This window comes from Ictidomys tridecemlineatus, chromosome 8 (assembly GCF_052094955.1).
Source record: "Ictidomys tridecemlineatus isolate mIctTri1 chromosome 8, mIctTri1.hap1, whole genome shotgun sequence".
NCBI classification, from domain to species: Eukaryota; Metazoa; Chordata; class Mammalia; order Rodentia; family Sciuridae; genus Ictidomys; species Ictidomys tridecemlineatus.
In genome coordinates, this window is record NC_135484.1 from 16,337,766 (window position 1) to 16,360,005 (window position 22,240).

General features: G+C 42.1%; 1 protein-coding gene across 1 annotated transcript; it reads left to right on the forward strand.

Moving 5' to 3' along the window:
• The first annotated feature begins 934 nt into the window (after window positions 1-934).
• Window positions 935-21,653, forward strand: LOC120889160 (uncharacterized). The gene is made up of 6 exons (XM_040283447.2): window positions 935-968; window positions 4,698-5,450; window positions 19,013-19,276; window positions 19,541-19,807; window positions 20,498-20,706; window positions 21,081-21,653. The coding sequence occupies exons 1-5, from the start codon at window positions 935-937 to the stop codon at window positions 20,689-20,691; spliced, it is 1,512 nt and encodes a 503-aa protein (XP_040139381.2). The 3' UTR covers window positions 20,692-20,706; window positions 21,081-21,653.
• Window positions 21,654-22,240: the final 587 nt, after the last annotated feature.

Genomic DNA, 22,240 nt, shown 5'->3' on the forward strand with positions numbered 1-22,240 from the left:
AGCAACTTTTTTTTTTTAATGTCATCTTTTTTTTCTAATAATATTTTTTTTTGTTTTAGTTATTTATTTTCAGTATTTTTATTTGCTCTTTTTAATTATACAGGATAGTAGAATGTATTTTGACATATCATACATACATGGAGTACAACTTCCCATTGTTGTGGTTTTACATGATGTGGAGTTACACTGTTCATGTACTTATATATGAACATAGGAAAGTTATGTCTGATTCATACTGTCTTTCCTTCTCCCACCCCCCTCTGTCTCCCCATTTACCTGTGTCTAATCCAGAGAACCTCCCCTTATTGTGGGTCAGCTTCCCAGCCTCAGCAACTTTGTGAAGCTAAGCAAGTTAGGAAGACTGTCTCAAAAATAAATAAATAAGTTTTAAAGACTGGCAGTATAGCTCAGTGGTACTGTGCCTTTGGATTCAGTTTCCAATATCAAAATTTTCTATTTCTTAATAAAAAGTAAAATCATGTAAGTAGATATTACCTAATATTTTTCAAAATATTAGTCTACCATTCATGTCAGTATGAAACACATGAGATCATCTGAACAGGTAAATGTTGTTGCCCCTGTACACCCAACACAGGAAGCCTATTTAAGAGCTGGAGGAGCACACTTGTTTCCTCTTAGAGTTCTCTCAATTGGTCTTGAAAAACTGGTTCAAGAATCTTTTACAAAAAATGTTATTTTCCAAGTCTCATAACCAGAAGACTCAGGTAGTCCTTCTAGAACTCTCCTCTAAACCAGCACTTCTCAACTACAGATGATTTTGTCCATCAGTGGAACATTTGGCACTTTCTGGAGGCAAATTAGGCTATTACAACTGGGTAGAGAGTGCGAACTATCTGGCCCAAATGGCAGTAGTTATCAGGCTAAGAAATGAGTTTGGACTGGCCAGTGCCCATTGCCCATAACACATTACCACATGTCGCTCACATCCTGCTTGGGCAATGAAGTGGGTACCCATCAGAGGAATGGACTGGCTGTGAAATAAAAGCTTTGAAATAAAGACAAAAGGCAAGAATTACATATTTTCAAAGCATGAGCATGACCTGTTTAGCTGATCAGAGGGGTCTGACTTCTAACAAAGAAAAAGCCCACACTTGCTTTAATTATAGTGGTACAGAACAAAGGGGATAGATAGAGATTTCCTTGGGGCAGGAGGGCGGACAGGATGAGAGTGGAGACAAACAGGTTGTTTATCCTTGGCAGGTTATGCTCATCTCCAGTGGCTGTGTTTGAACAGAAGCTGTGAGCTAGGTCAGGATGCCAGCATGATCTGGGATAGCTCCAACTAGGGAATTTCACCCAGGAGTTCCTGGAAGACTGACTTCCCTGCCTTAATGGCTCCAACATTGTCCAGTTTGCATACAGTTCACACATGGCTCCTAACACATAACACAGTTCCAACAGTGTCCAATCTTATTGTGTGAACATTCATCAAAGCCCAGGAATGGAACTTATTTGCACAGAAATTAGAATTCACTAGAATACTGAGGACTGTCATTATCCTGGCTCTCCCCAGGGGTACTCCTGTTACCAGGTCTATTCTCTTTCTCTAAGTCCAAGATTCATTCACTCCTCTTGGCTGAACTCTAGAATTCTTGTCCAAAGTGAAGCAAGGCAGAAAATCATTCAGTGCTTGAAGGTGCCAAACGTGAATAGCAATACAAAAGGAGCACCCAGTCTGAAGCAAGGGATCATGATCAGAAAAAAATGGAAAGAACCAGACACTAAAGGGATGTTTATAACTAATTATTGTAATTTCTGACTGCAAAATTGATTCATACTGATCACAGATTGTTTTAGTCAGCTTTTTCACTGCTATGACTCAAAGACCCAACCAGCACAACTGTAGAGGAGGAAAGTTTATTTAAGGGCTCACAATTTCCAAGGTCTTATTTCACAGAAGGCCAGCTCCATTCCTCGAGGCTCATGGCACAAGAGTGTGGCACAGGGAAGCAGCTCTCATGTTATCAGAAGGCAGAGCGAGGTCTCCACTTGCCAGAAACAAATATATACCCCATAGCATATATATTTGTGAGTTAGCCTCCCGGCCTCCAGTAACCACTCAGTAATCCCATCAGGTATTAATTCGATGGCTGTGTTAAGACTATAACCCAATCATTTTTCCTCCAAACACTCTTGCATTGTCTTACACATGAGCTTTGGGGGGATACCACATCTAGACCATAACACAGACCATTTGAAAATTAATAATATATAGTCAGGTGCAGTGGCACCTGTAATCCCAGCAGCTCAAGAGTTGAGGCAGGAGGATTGCAAATTCAAAGCCAGCCTCAGCAATTTAGTTAGGCCCTAAGCAACTCAGTGAAACCCTGTGTTTAAAGGGCTAGGGATGTGGCTCAGTAGTTAAGTGCTCCTGGGTTCAATCCCCAGTACCCCAAATAAACAAACAAACAAACAAACAAACTTACATGTATATTAACTACTCAAAGATAATTAGTATGGGTAGCATCAGGAAGATCGCCAAATAGGAGTGCTTAAGCTTCATCCTGCCCCACTCATACAAATTCACCCAGCAACTTTCCAAAGACAAGAACATTATCCCGGGAGTGAGCCCAGGCAACGTTTCTCAAGAAATGCAGGATTCAAAGGGTAAATGAAACTGCTTTTCTCATGCTGTCCCTCCCCCAGCTGGAATGAAACCACACACATCCCCCTACACACAAGAGCTTTTACAGTGGAAAATGTGAGGTGGAGGTGGACATTCAGCTTCACTGATATTTTGGGGCTCTTCACAAGAGGCAGTCCCCTGTCTTGCCACCCCCCCCCAAAAAAAAAAACATTGGGAGAACTTGCAGAACTGGATTAACTGTAGCAACTGTAAGCAAAAAAGGAGAGCCCACAGCAAAAGATGTGCATATCTTGGTGGTTGCCCTATCCTTTGGCCCAGGGAACACTATAAAATTCTAATGTTTACCGGGCAGCTGTAGCAATCCTGGACATACAGCTGCACTAGTGGTCCAACAGCTGCAGCAGAGAGACCAATCCAGATAGTCTGATGGGACTTTCTGAACAGGATGCCTCTTGGAAAACCTCACAGGACAAAGTTAACTAGGAAAACTGAAATAAATATACATACCTCAAGCATCATATTGTACATAAAAAAATACATACAGTGTTATCATCCATTTTTTTTAAATGATAAAAATTAAAGGCTCAGCCAATTAAAAATAAAAAAGAAAGCTGGGTGTGATGGTGCATGCCTGTAATCCCAGCAACTCTGGAGTTGAGGCAGAAGGATTGCAAGTTCAAAGCCAGCCTCAGCAATTTAACAAGGTCCTAAGTAAACAACTTAGTGAGACTCTGTCTCTAAATAAAATATTAAAAGGGCTTGGGATGTGACTCAGTGGTTAAGTGACCCCTGGGTTCAGTCTCTGCACGCCCCCAATGTGTGTGTGTGTGTATCATTTTATATATATATATATATATAAAATAACCATCCTCACATTTCACGAGCAAACAATTAAAATATAGCTTATAGTCTGCATAAAGTGTCTCCCCCATGCAAGCCTGTATCCTCTGGTATTAGCCACACACTCAAGATAAAGTTTGATTAGATTTTTGTTATCCTCCCAGGATAATGTATCACACAGGAGAATGTATCACCCCTCCCCTGGGAAGTTGATGAATAATGTCACTTTTCTGTTAAAAATAATTGTACCAGTTAGCACTCCTAGCATAGTAACAGTTCCACTTCCCTTTCCAAAGCTGGGCCTTAACAATTACAAGTTTTTACAAAAAATTGCCCTCGATGAAATGATGCAGTTTTAAAGTGAATCAATTTGCACAGCAATTTATTCTAAGAAATTGTATAGAGGTTTGTACATGTATGGTTATTCCAAAGTTGTTGTTTTTTTTTTTTTTTGGTTAAAATAACTAACAGGAGACTTTCTTTATCTTCATCAACAGACAGCTAGTTACATATAAATCGTCAATCATTCCATACATTGCCTTACAGAGTTAAAAAGAAAAGTACCTGTACAACGGCTGGTCTGGGACTATCTTGAATATGTATTATTTTAAGATATAAACTGAGAATAGCTGAATGTATACGGGCTCATATTTGCTTTGAAAATAAGCATTAACACACAGGCCCAGCTCTCCTTTTCATAGTGAGAACAGTGTTCCTATAACCTATTCCGAGTTTGCCTGTCCGTTTGCAGAAAAATAAATGTATTAGTCGTCTACTGCTCTGATTCTGCAGTGTCCAACAGTCAATCAATCTTATTGTCAGATCAGAACAAGAACACCGTCCCAGCCCTGAAGCTTGAAGGAGTCGCTGCTTTGGTGGCAAACAGCTGGGAGTGCGCTGGATACGACTAAGCAGGGCTGACGTCTCCGCCCCAGCTCGCCTGGTCCAGCTTCCAGGCTCGAAATGAGCACTTGCTCCTCATCCACCTCCCACCGAGTACAGCAGAGGTTGCCCGACAAGACGTCACCCCTAGACACAAAACTCTTGTGCTTTTTTAAACACACGTTTAAAAAGAAGGGAAAAAAGCCGCACAACTCGATTGGAAAAAACTTGCAAAGCATGTTTTTGATAAAACCATTTTCTATGGAAAGAAAAGGGCGGAGGCTTGAAACTCGGGTGTAGAAACCTAGGGAAAGCGGCCTCTGTCCGTTAAGTAAAAAGTCTGAAATTTATCACCAAACCTCCGCAGCGAAGGCAGGAGAAGCCTCGGGAAGCTCCGCTCCGCGACCTGCCCCGCCCTCAGCAGGCCTCCCAGACCTGCGACCCGCCCCGCACCCTGCTCCTTCCCCTGTCCCGCGCACCAAAGATCTACGTGCCAGGCCCGCCTCACCTCGCCCCGCCCCTGTGCGCGCCCCGTCCCGCGCGCGGTCCCCGCGCCTCACCTCGCCCCGCCCCTGTCCGCGCCCCATCCCGCGCGCGGTCCCCGCGCCTCACCTCGCCCCATCCTCGAGCCTCACCTCGCCCCGCCCCTGTCCGCGCCCCATCCCGCGCGCGGTCCCCGCGCCTCACCTCGCCCCATCCTCGAGCCTCACCTCGCCCCGCCCTTGTCTAGCGCCCAGTCCCGCGCGCGGTCCCCACAACTCACCTCGCCCCGCCCCTGTCCCGCCAACAGAAGGACTACGCGCCGGTCCCGAGCGCAGTCCTCGAGCCTCACCTCGCCCCGCCCCTGTCCGCTACCCGTCCCGCGCGCGGTCCCCGCGCCTCACCTCGCCCCGCCCCTGTCCCGCGCCCCATTCCGCGGGGGTCCTCGCGCCTCACCTGGCCCCGCCCCTGTCCCTCGCACAGAAGGATTACGCGCCCCATTCTGCGCGCGGCCCGCACACGTCGGCACCCTCTCGCGCTCTGTCTAGTCCAGATATGGATGTGGGTACCTTCACCTGGCTCTTTTCTGTCAGCCTGGCTCTGCTTGTGTGGCCAGACTGTTTCTGGGCGGCGCCGACCGGTGAGTTCCCAGATTACAATTTAAGGGGTGTGGCAGAGGATCACTGGGACAGGGTTCGAGTCCAGACACCAGATCGTGGGACTGAGCCTGGGTCTCTCCCCAGGCCCCTCCACCGCCACCGCGGGTCCAGTCCCACCTGGTGCAAGTGTCTGGCTCTCCTCCTGAGGCCCTCCAGAGGAGCGAGAAAGAATAAAAATAGTAAGGGCCAGGTGGGAGAGACAATAGGGAAGGAGACCACAAGCTGGCAGTCTCTGGTGACATCTCACTGCCAGGAAGAGGAGCCAGAGTCACAACCCCCAGTACAAGGTGTGGTCGTGCACAGAGGCGTGATCCCCCCAGGGTCAGGACAACAGACACTCCCAGACCCAGCTCTGCTCTGCAGACTTTCACCTACTGCAAACCCTCAGCATCCCAAGGCTGTTGACTCTTGAACTTCCCACCACACTTTGCCTGGGGGTCTCAGCACATGCGCCCAGAGAGCCTCACCAGCCACCAGCCACAATCACTTTTCTGTGATTCAGTGAGCCACCACCCAGCTCACCTCCCTTCACTCCTTTTCTCATCTAGCCACGCCCCATCCAGGGCCTCCCTACCTTCCCTTCCTCCTAGGGACCCTAACCTCCACCAGGACCACCTGGCACCATATGCCTCTGCCTGAGGACACAACCAGCAACATCCTCCACCTCACCCAAGATCCTAAAACAAGAGCAGGGGGCCCATTTCTCTAATGACCCTGGTGATGTTACAGAGCTGGGGTCTTCCTAAAAACTGAGGCAGCTGGAAGACCCCCATCTTCAAACCCTGATTCTTTTGATCAACTCAGAAAGGTTTCAGACATATTGATCAGAGTAGGAAAAGGGACATTCTCAAGGGAGAGAGTGGGTCCTCTCAGAGGGGAGAGACAAAGAGCACTCTCCTGTGCTCCAGTTCTTTTTTGAGGGGGGGGGGCAGGAAAGTTTTCAGAGAGTCCCACCCAGGCCCACCTCTTGGCTTTTGACTGACAGCAGGGTGACATCAGAATTTCAAGTCTGCTTTGCCATGACAACTCTGTCACCTTGGCCCAGGCTGACTGGTTCTAATTGGATTCTTAATCATTTTTACAGGTTTTATGGTTAGGAGGAATTATCTTTATTTTCCAGAATCTGGTCTGTGAAGGGACACATAACTTGGGTTCTTCTTGTCAATGTTACTTCCTGCCTGAATTTCCTTGTAGATAATAGTTTGCTGAAGAATATGACATATCCTTTCCACTTTGGTTAGGCAGGACTGCAGGTAAATTGTTTTTTTGGCAAAGAAAGCATGTGGGGGTGAAGAAAGCATGGGAGTCAGCACAGTGGGACATTTCATAGAATTATTCTCGTAACGTGTGTTCCCACCCTCCTCATCTGTCTGTCCCCTAACAGCAATGGTACATCTATACATTTCTGTAGTAGCATCTATAGACTTCTGACCTTGGATCCTAGGTTCATCTAACTCTTGAGGATCCAGCATCATATAAGGGTATAAAGTAGGCACAAGTTGTTGACTTTCTCCGTAAAGGCAGATAGTAAGGGGTGGCAGGCCTCTGCAGGCCACACTATAACTGTCTCTATATCAAGTACTCTTGAGAGCAACTGAAGACTGCATGCCAATGAATGGGGCACTGGCATAGTTTTCTATGCCCTAGTTTTCTGACCCTACATTAGGGTATCTCCTGTGTCTCCAGTGTTGGTGCCCATCCTTATGCTATCTTTCCAAAGTGATTCTGCAGATGAATATTTTAGAGTGAGCAGCAGGTCCTATGCTCCTGTGGCTTCAGATGGTCTGTTTTTTAGGAGGGATTCCTGTAGATTTGAGGCCTACTGTACCCCCACCCCCACACACACCCTTTGCTGCCCAGTGGATTCTTCGGTTCATGTGGATTATAGGGTACACTTCCTAAAGCCACAGGTGTGAGCTCAAGGTGAGGTGATAGTAGAGGACAAATGTGTGTTCTCCAGGATGAGATACTATTTTAAACATATTGGTCTGGGGAAAGTAGTGTCAGAAGATTGTACTTGACCTTCCCTACTAGGGTAGCCCTGACCCCACAGGTGACTCACTAAGTCCATGGATGATTCATTTCAGTTACAAATTCAGAGAATTTGAAATAACCATTGAATGGATCTGTGACCCCAGACCTCTAGGAGAAAAACCTGGGACAGGTCTATTTATTTATTCCTTCTATTCCTGGCCCCATGTGAACCTTGTCACTTACCAGGGGGCCATCATGATACTTCGGATGCCTGGACATGGGGTCAGCTCACAGTGTTTCCAGGATGAATGTCTGAGTTTTTTTTTCTGCTTTTTGATGCACAGAGAACTGAATGAATGGGTGGATGGCACTTTGGGGCAGACTGGAAGGAGACATTGTAATGGCTCTCGAGTTCAAGGGTCAGTCCTGATAGACTCCTGGCCTCTCCTCCCAGGAATGCGTTCAGGCACTGAGACATGGCTGAGGTCTGGAAACTGAGCCAACAACCAGACTTTTGGTGGGTGTCAGCATTCAGCCTCCTAATCATCCATCCTTGGGTTTTGCTTTCCTTCTTGAAATCAGGCAGAATCTGAGTTGCCTGCCCAGGTGCTTTGCCATGAGGTTCCTTGTGATCTCTCAGCCCCAGGCTTAGCTCGCTGAGGATCAGGCCCCTGGCTGTCTTTCTACTTTCTAAGCATGTGCACACTCTTTCCTTCTGCCTATTCATCACCTTCATTCAAGTTCCATGGTATCAGAATTTTTCTTCTCCATTACTTGCTCAGAGGCCAGATGTGGAATTCTGTCCCCCATCATGTACCCCGGTCTTTAGCAGTCACATCACTGAGCTTCTAGACAATGTTGGTGCCCTTCTTGCCAGGCAGGCTTTTTATTGTGTTACTTTATTTTAAATCACTACATATTAACATAAAAATGTTATATATTGAGGGGGTGCCATGTGAAGGTTATACTGTGTAAGGTTTAAATTATGTTAAACATATCTGCCACTGCTAGCATTTATCATTTCTTTATGGCAAAGGCTTTCAAAATCCTTTCTTTTAACTACTTGAGATACATAAGATTTATTGTTGTCTGTAGTCGCCCCACTGTGCCATAGCACACCAGAACTTCTTAATCCTACATAACTAGAACTTAGGACCCATCAGTCAACCTTTCCCCAGCCCTCCTTTTTCAGTTACTGTATACAGCCTCTGGTAACCACTATTCAATTCTCAACTTTTGGGATCAACTTTTTTGGATTCTATCTGCAAGTGAGATCATATGGTATTGGTATTTCTGTGTTTGACTTACTTCCTTTAACATGATGATCTCCATTTCCATCATTGTGTTGCAAATGACAGGATTTTGTCCATTTTATGGATGAATAGTATTCCAGTGTGTGTTATGTATCACATGGTCATTATCTGTTCATCAGTTGATGGACACCTAGATTGTTTCTGTTTCTTGGCCTTTGTCAGTAGTGCTACAGTAAACATGGAAGTGCAAGTGTCTTTGATAGATTATATTTATTTCCTTTGGCTAATACCCAGTAGAGGAATTCCTGGATCGTATCCTGGTGTTATTTTTTAATTTTTTGAGGTCACTCCATACTGTTTTTCCTAGTGGCTCTATGAATTGACATTCCCACCAACAGTATATAAGGGTTCCAAAGCCAACACTTACTATCTTTTGTGTATCTGATAATAACCATTCTTAGTGGAGTGAGATGATAACTCATTGTGGTTATGATCTGCATTTCAAAGACAATTAGTGGTACTGAGTACTTTTGCATATGCCTGTTGGCTATTTGTAGGTTTCTTCTGAGAAATGTCTGTTCAGTTTCTCTCCAGTTTTTAATCAGGTTGTGGGTTGTTATTTTTTTTTTTTAGTTCCTTATGTAGTCTGGATATTAACCTCTCATCACATGTGACATTTATAGACATCTTCTTCCATTCATATAGTGTCTCTTCACACTGAAAATTGTTTCTTTGCTGTGCAGAAGCTTTTTATCCTGGTCTAAGTCCAGGCCTTCTGGAATGGTATAGTGAGGATGCCTACAATTCTGTTCCTCATAAAACCATTGAGAATAGGTCCAAATGGTTTCACCAATCAGCTTTGTCAGGCCTCCGAAAATTTACCCGAACTTACACCAATGTGAGGAGCATTTCTTCAAGAAAAATGACCAAATTTCAGCAAGAAAAGTGAGATTTCATGGCATGTTAACATGTCCCATTCCCATCCCCCCCACACACCTTGGAAGTGGCCTGGAAAAGGAGCAAGTGCACAATCTTCTAGGAAAACTAGCATCCCAGCCCAGAAGGTGCACTCTGGCCTTGGTGCACTCTGGAGTTGCCCATTCATAGGGCTCATCAGTATTTGACTACACAGAACTCATTCTTGGAAGAAGGGGGAAAGGGGAATATCTACACCCACCTTGTCTTTTAAAAGGACACTAATCTTATTCTTAACCTAATGCTGGGACCCACTTGGCAATTAAGTCAGGAAACCTGATAATGGGAAATGGGGAATTAGAAAAGACAAACGGACACACAAGGGGAGAAAAAGCTGGGACCTGGTAGATAAAACACTCTGGTGGAGTGCAGTGACCATGAGTCAGCTCAGTACATTTATTATATGTTTTATCATTAAAAGGGTTTTTCTTTAAAGCAAGCAGAATCAAGATCATAGCTATAAGCAGCCCAATTATGATAATTAGCTTGCACCCATAACTTTCTACCCCTGAGCAGCTAGCACCTGAACTTCAAGGTCAAGAACTGGATAACTCTGTGGCTAACAACCTCCTATTGAGCAGGGTGTCACCACAGCAACTGGGCTATCTCAATAGCACCTTCTCCCTGAGGGTTCCCAAGAGAGGCATCACCTCTGTCACAGGACAGTTCAAGACCCATACTTCAGTCACCACTCCCAACATCCTAACCACCAACCAATGACTTTGTCACAGGAGAAGATGTTTCTGGAGAAGGGGTCTGAGGATTCCCGGAAGCAGGCTGACTCAGCTCAGGACTAGCTGGGTCCTTGGCATATGCATCAGAGAAGAATTTCAGCATGAGCCAGACAAAGACAGAGTCTGGGCTTTATTTAGGAAGGTAGATACACATCCAAGGGAGAACGCAGCTGACTTGAGTGAGGAGCAGCCCTGACTTGGGCTGGGGGCCCAATATTTAGAGAAGAGCTGTACTAGAGGCTGGAGTGGAGGTGGATCCAGGCTGGAGCTGCAAAATTTCTCCCCAGTTTTCCTGCACTTGTGTATTTCCCTCATTTTACAAGAGCATGGGCCAAGGTTTGCAACTGTGTCTTCTGCATCTTGGTGCCATGATTCTGCACTTCAGTGGCTTGAGGGTGTTTCCCTTAAGATTCCATATTTCTCTCTCTTTACCCTAAATCCCTAATACACATTGTTGATTAGGTTTCAACATATAAATTTGAGGACAACTCAAATATTCAGGCTATAATAATCCTTCTGCTGAATCATCTCACCAAAGAGATGAGGAAACTTGAATAAGGCACACAGTCCTTGTAACTGTCACTTAAATATCATCAGAGTAAAAACCAACGCCTCCCCAAAAGCCTAGGTAACCCTGTAGTCTAGCCAGCCATTCTCTACTCTGTCCTCTGCTCACTCAGTCCCTACCCCAGTGTTTACTCACTGGTCTTCAGCATATTGCAGAATTCTCCAGCCTCAGGGCCTTTGAACTGCCATCCCTTCAGACCGGACTGTTCTTCCCTGAGGAATCTACCTGTGTCATTTTCACATGTAATTCTCAGGTGGCACACTCTTCCATGCCTGTACTCCCTTCCCCTTTTGAATCCTTTATTCATTTTTTTTTCTTTCTTTAATTTAAAAATTGTCACGTAACAGATATACATTTTTTTTCCTTTCCAGCCATTTTTGAGTGTAGAGATACCTGTTTAAAACTGTAATACCTCTACCTGCTGGAACAGTCCTGAACCTTCTCAACCTGAATTTTTTCCCCTCATGTAGTAATCTATTTAAACACACTGTGCCAGCTTTTGATTGCTACTACAATAAATTACAACATATGTATTCTTTCCTAGTTCTGGAAATGAAAACATCAAGAGCTAAAATCAATAAGCATTTCTTTGTAAGGCTGTATTCCTTCAGGAAACTCCAGGGAGAATAGTATTTTCTGGCCTTTTCCTGAGTCTAGAGGAATGTATTTCTTCCTGCCCACATTCATTGGTTCAAGATGTTACTTCTCCATTCTCAAAGGTAGCAATGTCAAGGTGACTCCTTAGGGTGCTATCTAGTTCTTCCTCTTCTGCTGGCTTCTTCATTTATAAAACTCCTGTGATGGCTTTGGACTTACCTGGATAATCCAGAAAATCACTCCATGTGTCCAGGTCCACTGATGAGTGACCTTAACTTATCTGCAATAGTAACTCCCCTCCCATGTAACACAGAGATTCCAGGGTAGGACCAACTTGTAGCCGGACTGACCCTGGATGACAAGGGCTGCCCACCCCATCTGCCATTGTGTGGCACTTCCTGCCCAAGGCTTCCAGTAAGGCCAGGAGCCCTGGGGACTAGTGACTGGGTGGACTTGCAGGGACACTACTTTGTAATTTTGCTTATTTCTTATCTGATTTAAAAGACAACTACATTAGTAATCAGTATAAACTATGTTGATGCATTTATTATATATAAAGATATACTTTGTATGACAACTGTATCATTAAAAAAGGGAAAGGGAACAGAACTATATTAGAGCAAAGATTTTAAATACTATTAAATTTAAATTGATTGAATCCAATCTGTGTGTTATAAGTTATAAATTATAATCCCTAGGGAACCCACTAAGAAAATAACTTTTTTAAAAGTAAGAAAAAGGGAACTAAAATGATGCAGTAGAAAATATCTATTTAACACAAAAAGAGGCAAAAATGATGGGGAAAAGAACAAAAAAGACATAAACTCTATGGAAAATTGAGAACAAAGTGGTAGATATAAGAGCTATCTTACAAGTAATTTTATTACATGTTAAAATACTAAATACTCCAAAGAAAATTATAAAAATTTAATCACCCTAAACCTATTGGAACTAAAAAGTGAGTTCAGCAATGACATAGGATAAGATATAAACAAATAAAAATCAATTCTCTTTTTATATGGTTGCAATAAATATTCCATAAGTGAATATTCCATCAAGAAAACAGCTCCCTATATAATAGCACCAAAAAAGATATAACATGTGAATAAATTTTACAAAAGAGGTAGAAGACATTTACATTGAATACCACAGAATAAGATCTATATAAAAGTACAGACAATTCCATGTTCATAGATAGGAAATGTAATATTGTTACAATGACAATATTCCTTAAGTTTATTGAATCATAAGGCTCAGTGCAATCCATAGGAAAGTCTCAGCTGTCGTTTTTGTGCAGAAAAATGACAAGCTGATCCCAGGATTCCTGTAAGAATGCAAAAGAAACAGAAAAGTCAAATTTATCGTTAAAAAGAACAAAGTTGGAGGATTCACACTTATCAATTTAAAAACTTGTTACAATTCTACAGTGATCAAGACAGTGTTGTATTGCATAAATAGGACTGGAAGCCCAGAAATAAATGCTTCACATTTATGATCAGTTGATTTTCAACATAGGAGCCAGGACAATTCAATGAGAAAAAAAATAATCTTTTCAACAATTTTGGAACAACTGGATATTTATGTGGAAAAGAACAAAGTTAAACCCTTTCATTATACCATACACAAAAATTAACACAAAATGAGTCATCAACCTAAATAAGGAGATAAAACTATGAACACTTAAAAGAAACCATAGGAGTATCTCTGACATTTAATTTAGATAAAGTATTCTTACAGATCACACCAAAAGAACAAACAATAAAAGAAAAAAATAAACTGGATTTCATCAAAATTAAGTTTTTATGCTCTGCATACACTACCATCCAGAAAGTAAATAAACTGGGTGTAGTGGTGCACGCCTGTAATCCCAGTGGCTTTGAAGTCTGAGGCAAGAGGATCACGAGTTAAAAGCCAGACTCAGCAATTTAGCAAGGCCCTAAGCAACTTAGCAAGACTATGTCTATAAAAAGGAAGAGAGGTACTACCTGTTACAGAAATTGAGACAAAATTTTTTATTCATTCTTTTCAAATATACATGACAGTAGACTGTATTTTGATATACTGTACATACATGGAGTATGACTTATTCTATTAGGATCACATTCTTGTGGTTGCACATGATTTGGAGTTTCACTGGTTCTGTATGCATATATGAGTATAGGAAAGTTATGTCCAATACATTCTGCTGTCTTTCCTATTCCTATTCCCCATACCTTCCTTTCATTCCCCTAGGTGTAATCCAATAACTTCTATTCTTCTACTGCCCTGTACCCCTGTACTACACCTTGTTATGTATTAGCATCAGCATATCAGAGAACATTCATCCGCTGGTTTTTTGGGACTGGATTATTTCACTTAACATGATATTCTCCAGCAAATGCCATAATTTGATTCTTCTTTGTGGATAAATAATATTCCATTGTGTTTATATGCCACATTTTCCTTATCCATCCATTCGTTGAAGGGCTCCTAGGTTGGTTCTATGGTTTAGCTATTGTGAGTTGAGCTGCCATAAACATTGATGTGGCTGCATCACTGTAGTATGCTAATTTTAAGTCCTTTGAATATAAACTGAGGAATGGGATAACTAAATCAAATGGAATGGGTCCATTCCAGTTTTCTGAGGAATCTCCATAGTGCTTTCTAGAGTGGTTGCACCAATTTGCACATCGACCAGCAACGTATGAGTGAAACTTTTTTCCCACATCCTTGCCAACATTTATTGTTACTTATATTCTCTATAATTGCCATTATGACTAGAGTGAGATGGAATCTCACTGTAGTTTTAATTTATACTTCTCTAATTGCTAGAGATATTGAATATTTTTATATAGTTTTTAATCATTAGTATTTCTTCTTCTGTGAAGTGCCTGTTCATTTCCTTTGCCCATTTATTGATTTTGTTAGTTTTTAAGTGTTAAGTTTTTTGAGTTCTTTCAATATCCTGGAGATTAATGCTCTATCAGAGGTGCAAGTGGCATTGATTTTCTCCCATTCTATAAGTTCTCTCTTCATGTTCTTAATTGTTTCCTTTGCTGAGAAGAAGCTTTTTTTAAAAAAAATTTTAAAAATATATTTTTAAATATTGTTGGAAAGCCTTTATTTTATTTATTAATTTATATGTAGTTCAAACCCAGTGCCTCATACATGCTAGGCAAGAACTCTACCACTGAGTCACAAGCTCAGCCTGACAAGAAGCTTTTTATTTTGAACAATCCCATTTATTGAGTCTTGATTTTACTTCTTGTGCTTTAGGAGTCTTCTTGAGGAATTTGGTTCCTAAGCTGACCTGATGGAGAGCTGGACCTACATTTTTTGCCAGCTGGCACAGGATCTCTGGTCTACTGCCTAGGCTCTTGATCTACTTTGAGTTGAGTTTTGTACACGGTGAGAGATAAGGGCTTGATTTCATTCTGCTTTGTATGAATTTCCAATTTTCCCAGCACCATTTGTTGAAAAAAGTTATCCTTTCTCTAATGTACATTTATAGCACCTTTGTCCAGTTTACCTGTATTTCTGTGGGTTTTTCTCTATGTCTTATACTGTATTCCATTGATCTTCATGCCTCTATTGTGTCAATACCATGCTGTTTTTTACTATAGCTCTGTATTATAATTTATATTAAATTATATAATTATATAATTTAATGTGTAGTATTGAGATGCCTCTGCTTCACTTTTCTCACTAAGGATTGTTTTGGCTATTCTGGGCCTCTTATTTTTCCAAATGAAATTCATAACTGCTTCTTCTATTTCTATGAAGAACGTCATTGAAATTTTAATAAGAATAGCATTAAATCTGAATAGCACTTTTGGTAGCATGGCCATTTTGACAATGTTAATTATACATTGATCAAGTGGGGTTCATCCCAGGGAATCAAGGTTGGTTTAACATATGGAATAGATATATTGGATATACCTATCCAAGAGCATGGGAGATCTTTCTATCTTCTAAGGTCTTCTTCAGTTTCTTGTTTTGGTATTCTATAGTTTTCATTGTAGAGGATTTCCATCTCTTTGGTTAGATTGACTCCCAAGTATTTTTTTTTAGGCTATTGTGAATGGGATAGTTTTCCTAATTTCTCTTTCAGCTGATTCATCATTGTTGTGTAGGAACACAATTGATTTATGGGTGTTAATGTTAAATCCTTCTACTTTCATTTATGAATTATAGATGCTTTTGGTGGAGTTTTTTTGGGTCTTCTAAATATAGAATCATGTCTTTGGCAAATAGGAATAGTTTGAGCTCTTCTTTTCCTTTTCATATTCTTTTAATTTCTTTATTCTGTCTGATCACTCTAGCTAGGATTTTAAGAGCTGTGTTGAATAGGAGTAGAAAAAGAGGGCATCCCTGTCTTATTTCAGTTTTTAGAGCGAATGCTTTCATTTTTTCTCCAATTAGAATGATGTTGGCTTTGGGTTTAGCATAGATAGCTTTTACAATGTTAAGGTATGTTTCTAATATTCCTATTTTTCAACTCTTTTGAGCATGAATGGATGCTGATTTTTCTCAAATGCTTTTTCTGCATGTATTGAGATAATCGTGTGATTCTTGTCTTTAAGTCTATTGATGTGATGAATTCCACTTATTGATTTCCATATGTTAAACCAACCTTGCATCCCTGGGATGAATCCCACTTGATCAGAGTGCACTATCTTTTTAACATGTTTTGGTATGTTACTTGACATTATTTTATTAAGAATTTTTGCATCGGGCTGGGGATGTGGCTCAAGCGGTAGCGCGCTCGCCTGGAATGCGTGCGGCCCGGGTTCCATCCTCAGCACCGCGTACAAACAGAGATGTTGTGTCCGCCGGAAAAAAAAAACTAAAATAAATAAATTCTCTCTCTCTCTCTCTCTCTCTCTCTCTCTCTCTCTCTCTCTCTCTCTCTCTCTCTCTCTCCCCCTTTCTTCTCTCTTAAAAAAAAAGAATTTTTGCATCTATGTTTATCAAGTATATTGATCTGAAGTTATCTTTCCTGGATGTATCTTTGTCTGGCTTTGATATCAAGGTGATACCAGCTTCTTAGAGTGAGTTTGAAAGGATTCTCTTCTTTTCTATTCATGAAATAATTTGAGGAGTATTGCTGTAAGTTCTTCTTTGAAGTTCTGGTAGATCTAGAAGCCCTCTGGTCCTGGGCTTTTCTTTGTTGGTAGGAGTTTGACGTGTCTTCAATTTCATTGCATGAAATTCATCTGTTCAAATATTCTGTGCCCTCTTGATTCAATTTTAATAGGTCATAGGTCTCTAGAAACTTAAGGCAGAAACTTTTGACAAACTGGTAAACTGTTTTCTTTTTTTAAAAAATATTTTTTATTTTTCAGTTTTCGGTGGACACAACATCTTTGTATGTGGTGCTGAGGATCGAACCTGAGCCTCACGCATGCTAGGCGAGCGCACTAAAACTTGAGCCACATCCCCAGCCCTGGTAAACTGTTTTCTTAAAGAAACTTCCTCCAGTACCAGAGATCTTGAATAGCCTCCAGATCAATCATCCAGAAACATCTCTCCACATAATTGAAGAACTTGGCTTTCCCTTTGGGAAAAGAAGCACCTATTTGGTACTTTCTTTCATTTTTGCTTTTATTCTTCGTCAAAATTGGGTCTTTGATTTTTCAGGAATTTTTTCCTGTGTTTAGGAAGGAGGATTGGTGACCTCTTGACCTTGGTGTCAGTGGTTTTTTATCTTCCCTGTTCTTGTGTCTCTGTTGTGCATTTTCAGCTGCTGGGTCTCCAAGAGGTTTCCTCACTAGAGCTTTTGTTTAGTTTCCTCATCAACAAAATCATCATCTTCAGCAGCAACAAGTTTTACTGCTTTCTGTTGAACCCTGCTACAGCTTCCAGGGTCCAACTGCTTTCCAGATTCACTGAAGAGTTGGACATACTCCTCCGCAGTGACTTGGAACCTTCCTCCACAGCCACTAACAGCCATCCTCAGTGTGCACAGGCCAGGAACCACACTTCATATCAAGACCATAGATGACGTCATTTTCAAATCCCCCCCACAAAATTATTGACTGAACAGAATTTTTCAAAACTGCCACTCTTGCCTTAGGTGGGACTGCCTTCAAAAATCATTGCTTCTGCTTCAGCAAGATGCAGTTCATCCTTTGCACCAGCACCTGAAATGAACATTCTTAAAAATTACTATGCTTGTTTTCATCATTATCCACCTGAAAGTGATCATCTTTGTCAGCCTCTATTTCTCAACCAAAAAAATAATAATAATTCTGGAGCTTTGGGCTTGTGTCTGTACTAACTGAATCTTTCATTGTGAGGTATTTAATGAAAATTGATCTCAGTCATTAAGAGGAAAGAGTTTTAAAAGGATAGAGGCGATGGGATACAGGAGAGTGAGGTTGGGAGAAAATGTAGACATAGGAAGAAAGGGGATGCCAAAAGAGTCAGGGAAAAGGGGAGATAAGTGGGTAGAAGGAAGGGAAGAAGGAAGGAGCTCATGTAACCTCCAGCAAGCTCTGCTTCCCCTACAGAGACTGGGTATTCACAGTGAATTTTGTTTTTTAACATCTCCATTTCTAATTTTTAGCATTCTATTAATAAGTAATTCTGTTTTGCATTACCTGGTAAACATGCTTTTGACCACATTGTACACTGAATTTAAACAGATGGTCCTCAGTCCTCCAATGGTAGGTTTGGGGCACGCCCACACCACAGGGGAAGAGGAATATCTGCACATGCCTGGCTACATCTTGCCTGTTATTCTGTGATTTATTCTCAACAGAATGTCTCCAGTATACTTCACTATGTATCTATTTTGCTAAAGCTGCTGCTGGTAAAAGCCTGGAAGACTCTGGGCCATGGGTGGGAACAGGGAGAAGAGATTGGGGCTCCATGCTGGTCGCAGATAAGTGGAGCTCTCTTCTGAAGAATGGGGAAAAGGTGTGGTTTGCCTGGAGAGGTTCCCTAGAATCTGATGATCAGCTCATAGGGCCCCAGCCTAGGACACCAGACTAGGTTCTGTGCTCCTGTGTGGCAGCTCCCCTCTGCTGCCTTGTTCCTGCATCTACTCCATCATGACCTGCCACCAAGACCATGATGAATTGACCTGTGATCCCTGGTGCCTCCTTTTCTACTCTATTGGAAATACTGTCTGTTCAGCTAGGTTTTAATTTTCAGGAGGACAGATACCATCTTGTATTTTTTGTACCCATATCTTGGTAGAAGTCACTAAAAGTTCTTATCAGATTAAGCCTCCTAGTAACACTGTGCCTGTGAGGGGTCCCTGATGGCATGTGAGCATTCTACCACCTCAGTTAAAGGTGACACCAAAATAAGGATCTAGAAGGTTGACGGGTTCTAGGATGAAGACTCCTCCCTCTGCCAGCCTGGCCCTTCAGAGGGAGTCTGGGAGTCACAGAAGGATGGGAACTAAGGGTCCTCTTCTCCCTGTCCTGAACCTCACTTCCATGTTTCTCTCGCAGGTACTCACTCTCTTTGCCTCGACTTCACTGTCAAATCTCAGTCCAGACCTGGAGAGTCCTGGTGTGAAGTGCAGGTCTCAGTGGATAAGACCCCTTTCCTTCAGTATGACTGTGAGAGCAACAAGATCAAACCTTTGGGTCACCTGGGAAGGGAGGTGAATGCCACCAAAACATGGACACAATTGACTGAAATGCTGAAAGAACTGGGGCAAGATCTCAGGATGCTCCTGCTTGACATGGACTTGGAAAAAAATAAGACCTTGGGTAAGTAATGGAATGGGGTGAAGAGACAGAGAGAGCAGGAGAGAGAAAGGGATGGAGTGCACATGTGGAGGAGGCTCTGGATGTATTTGTGTAAAAGAGACTAACATTGGCTCAGCCTTAGAGGATGTAGGGCTTAATGTGCAAGAAAGGGCTAATCTGGGAGAAAAGAATACAGGCCTCTAAATGTGCAGAGAAAAGCTCAACTTATTGGGAGGTGATGGATCTATCAAGAGTGGGAGATGATGGTTTTGTTGTGTATTGCAGGTCCTCTCACCCTGCAGGCCAAGATGTCTTGTCAGCTTGAAGGAAACAATGACCTTGGTTCATTCTGGAATTTCAGCATTGATGGACAGCCATCTCTCTACTTAAATGTGATGCACATGAAGTGGACAGTGATTAATCCTAGAGCCAGAGGGATCAAGGAGAAGTGGGGGAATGACAAAGAACTGACAGAACGTTTAAGGAAGGTCTCCATGGGAGATTGCAGTCACTGGCTCACGGGATTCTTAAAGTACCAGAAGGAAATGCCAGGTAGGGAGCTGAGTTATCATGATACAACTCAGCAGAGTGGGAAAGATGTGGAAGTTCTTTTTAAAAGTCTGATGACTTTCCTGTGGGGTGTGAGCATGTACATGTAATGGGAAATTTGTTGGGCTGAATGAATGACTGATTTCTTGATGGGCTTCCTGTCTGGATGGTCAGTGATAGCCATATGGATTTATGATCAGCCTCTTTTCCCATCTCAGTTACCAAGTTTTCTTCATTATGTACAAGCCCCCACTGTCCATTAAACATTTATACAGTCATTAATGGTCTGCTAACTAGTTCCCAGGTCTATATACATTTCTGTAAACTTCCAGGCCTTCTCTTCTTCCTGTGTTATAATTACCCTTCAACCAGCTCCAGTGTTAACTTCTTATGAAGCCTTCCCTACCTCCCCCAGACAAAATTAAGCATCACTAGTTGTTTCAACCTCCAAAATGTTATAAGTATGGTAAATATGCCAAATTGGATGGACATTTGCTGTCCCCTTCAGTAATAATGTGAGCTCCATAAGGACGTGGCACAACGTGTGTTCATCTCTGTACGCCCAGGACCTGGTAGAATAGTTGTCCCATAATGAGTCAATGAATATATAGTCCCATGGGCTGTATGGGATAACAGTGCCAAAGAATGGATATTCTTAAGTTTGACAAACATTTTTCTCTTGTTTTGTTTTAGCAACAACATCAACAGTCCCAGTTACCAGTGAGACTCTAAAGAGCCAGTCTACTTTAGTAACCAATGTAGTGGCCATGATTGGCCTAATCTTCATTGTCATTGTTGTCGTCATCACTGCTCTCGCAGTTGTTGTGGTCTTCGTAGTCACCATCATCATCCTCATCAACAAGATCTTCATGTTCTGTAGCAAATAACAGACACCATGAAAGGTGAGGAACAGTCTGTCCTCTGGCCTTTGGGTGGCGCTCTCTCAGTCTGGTAGGGCCTTGGGACAGGTGTCCCACCAGTTTCACCCAAGCCCCTGGCCACTGATCTCTCTCCACAGAAATGATGCCCTTCCTTAGCCTTGAGCACTGCCCACTCCACAGTAGTGCTGGAATGACTGCTGCTGAGTAGAGGAGGCCACTGTAGGTAGCACAGCAGTGCAGTGAGAGGGGGGACACACAGGAGTCTCCTCCTGAGCTGGGGCAGTGCCTGAGATCTGGAGAATCTGGGTGGGTGTTGGCTCCAGATCTTTGACTGAAGAGTTATTTGCTCTCTAGGATAATATAACAAAGGCTAATAATTGTCCTTAATGTTGTAGAAGCTGTTCCATCATCTACTATGTCTTCTGTGGACCATGGGAAGGCAACATCATCAGACCACCCTTGGTGGCAAGAAGGGTCCTTAGATGACAGTCTCTACTCTGCCACTCTTTCCAACAAACTTTCTTCCATTTATGTGAAACTGGAAAGGCTGTGGACATTTTCCTTATTTGTAGAGGAAGATGAATTAAAAGGATATTTATCTTGGTTTAATGAGGTTTATTTATGTGTTCACTCTTTTTTATATAATTAAGATACTGATGGACAGAAACCACAGGTAAACTGTGCTAACTCACTAGATATTATGACACAAACGATTAAGGCCACAGAGTATAGTGACATATGAATATCTTAACATGTCCCATGAAACCTGGCACAATAGAAAGGATAAAGTGTGACATGTTTGTAGCTGTAACAGTTATCTTGTAAAACACATGGGCTGAGGTTGTGGCTCAAGTGGTAGTGCGCTCGCCTGGTGTGCGTGCGGCCCGGGTTCGATCCTCAGCACCACATACCAACAAAGATGTTGTGTCTGCCAAGAACTAAAAAATAAATATTTAAAAAAAAAATTCTCTCTCTGTCTCTCTCTCTCTCCTCTCTCACTCTCTCTTTAAAAAAAAAAAAACACATGGATGACTCCCATAGATAGGATCTATGACTATCTTAGATCCAATTTTCATAGATAGGAGGAACACACCAGACACAAAAGAATCAATACTTTATGATTCAATTTATCTACATTTTTAAAACAGACAAAACTAATCCTTAGCAATAAAAGTCAAAATATTGGGATAGGTGGTGGTCAAGATAGCAGTTTAGAGGAAGGCTGCATTCCTAGTGTCTCCATGACTTGGGATTCAAGCAGCAGGAATACTGCTTCTCTGAGTGGTGGGTAAAAGATGGATTTCACTAAAACTCAATATTGGACACTCACAGTGTCTTAGAGACTCAGAAGTTTGAGTATGTAAAACAAAGAAGAAAGACTACATTGGAGCCAAACTGATGTGGCAGCAACAGTAGCGGTACCAGTTTAGGACACAGGGAGAGATATCACAGAGAAACACAATGGACAGATATAGTACAGAAAAATCTGAGATCAGAAAAGCACCTGATGCAGAGGCTGCACTGTGCAATGGTATTTGAAGTGTCCTCTTTCTCA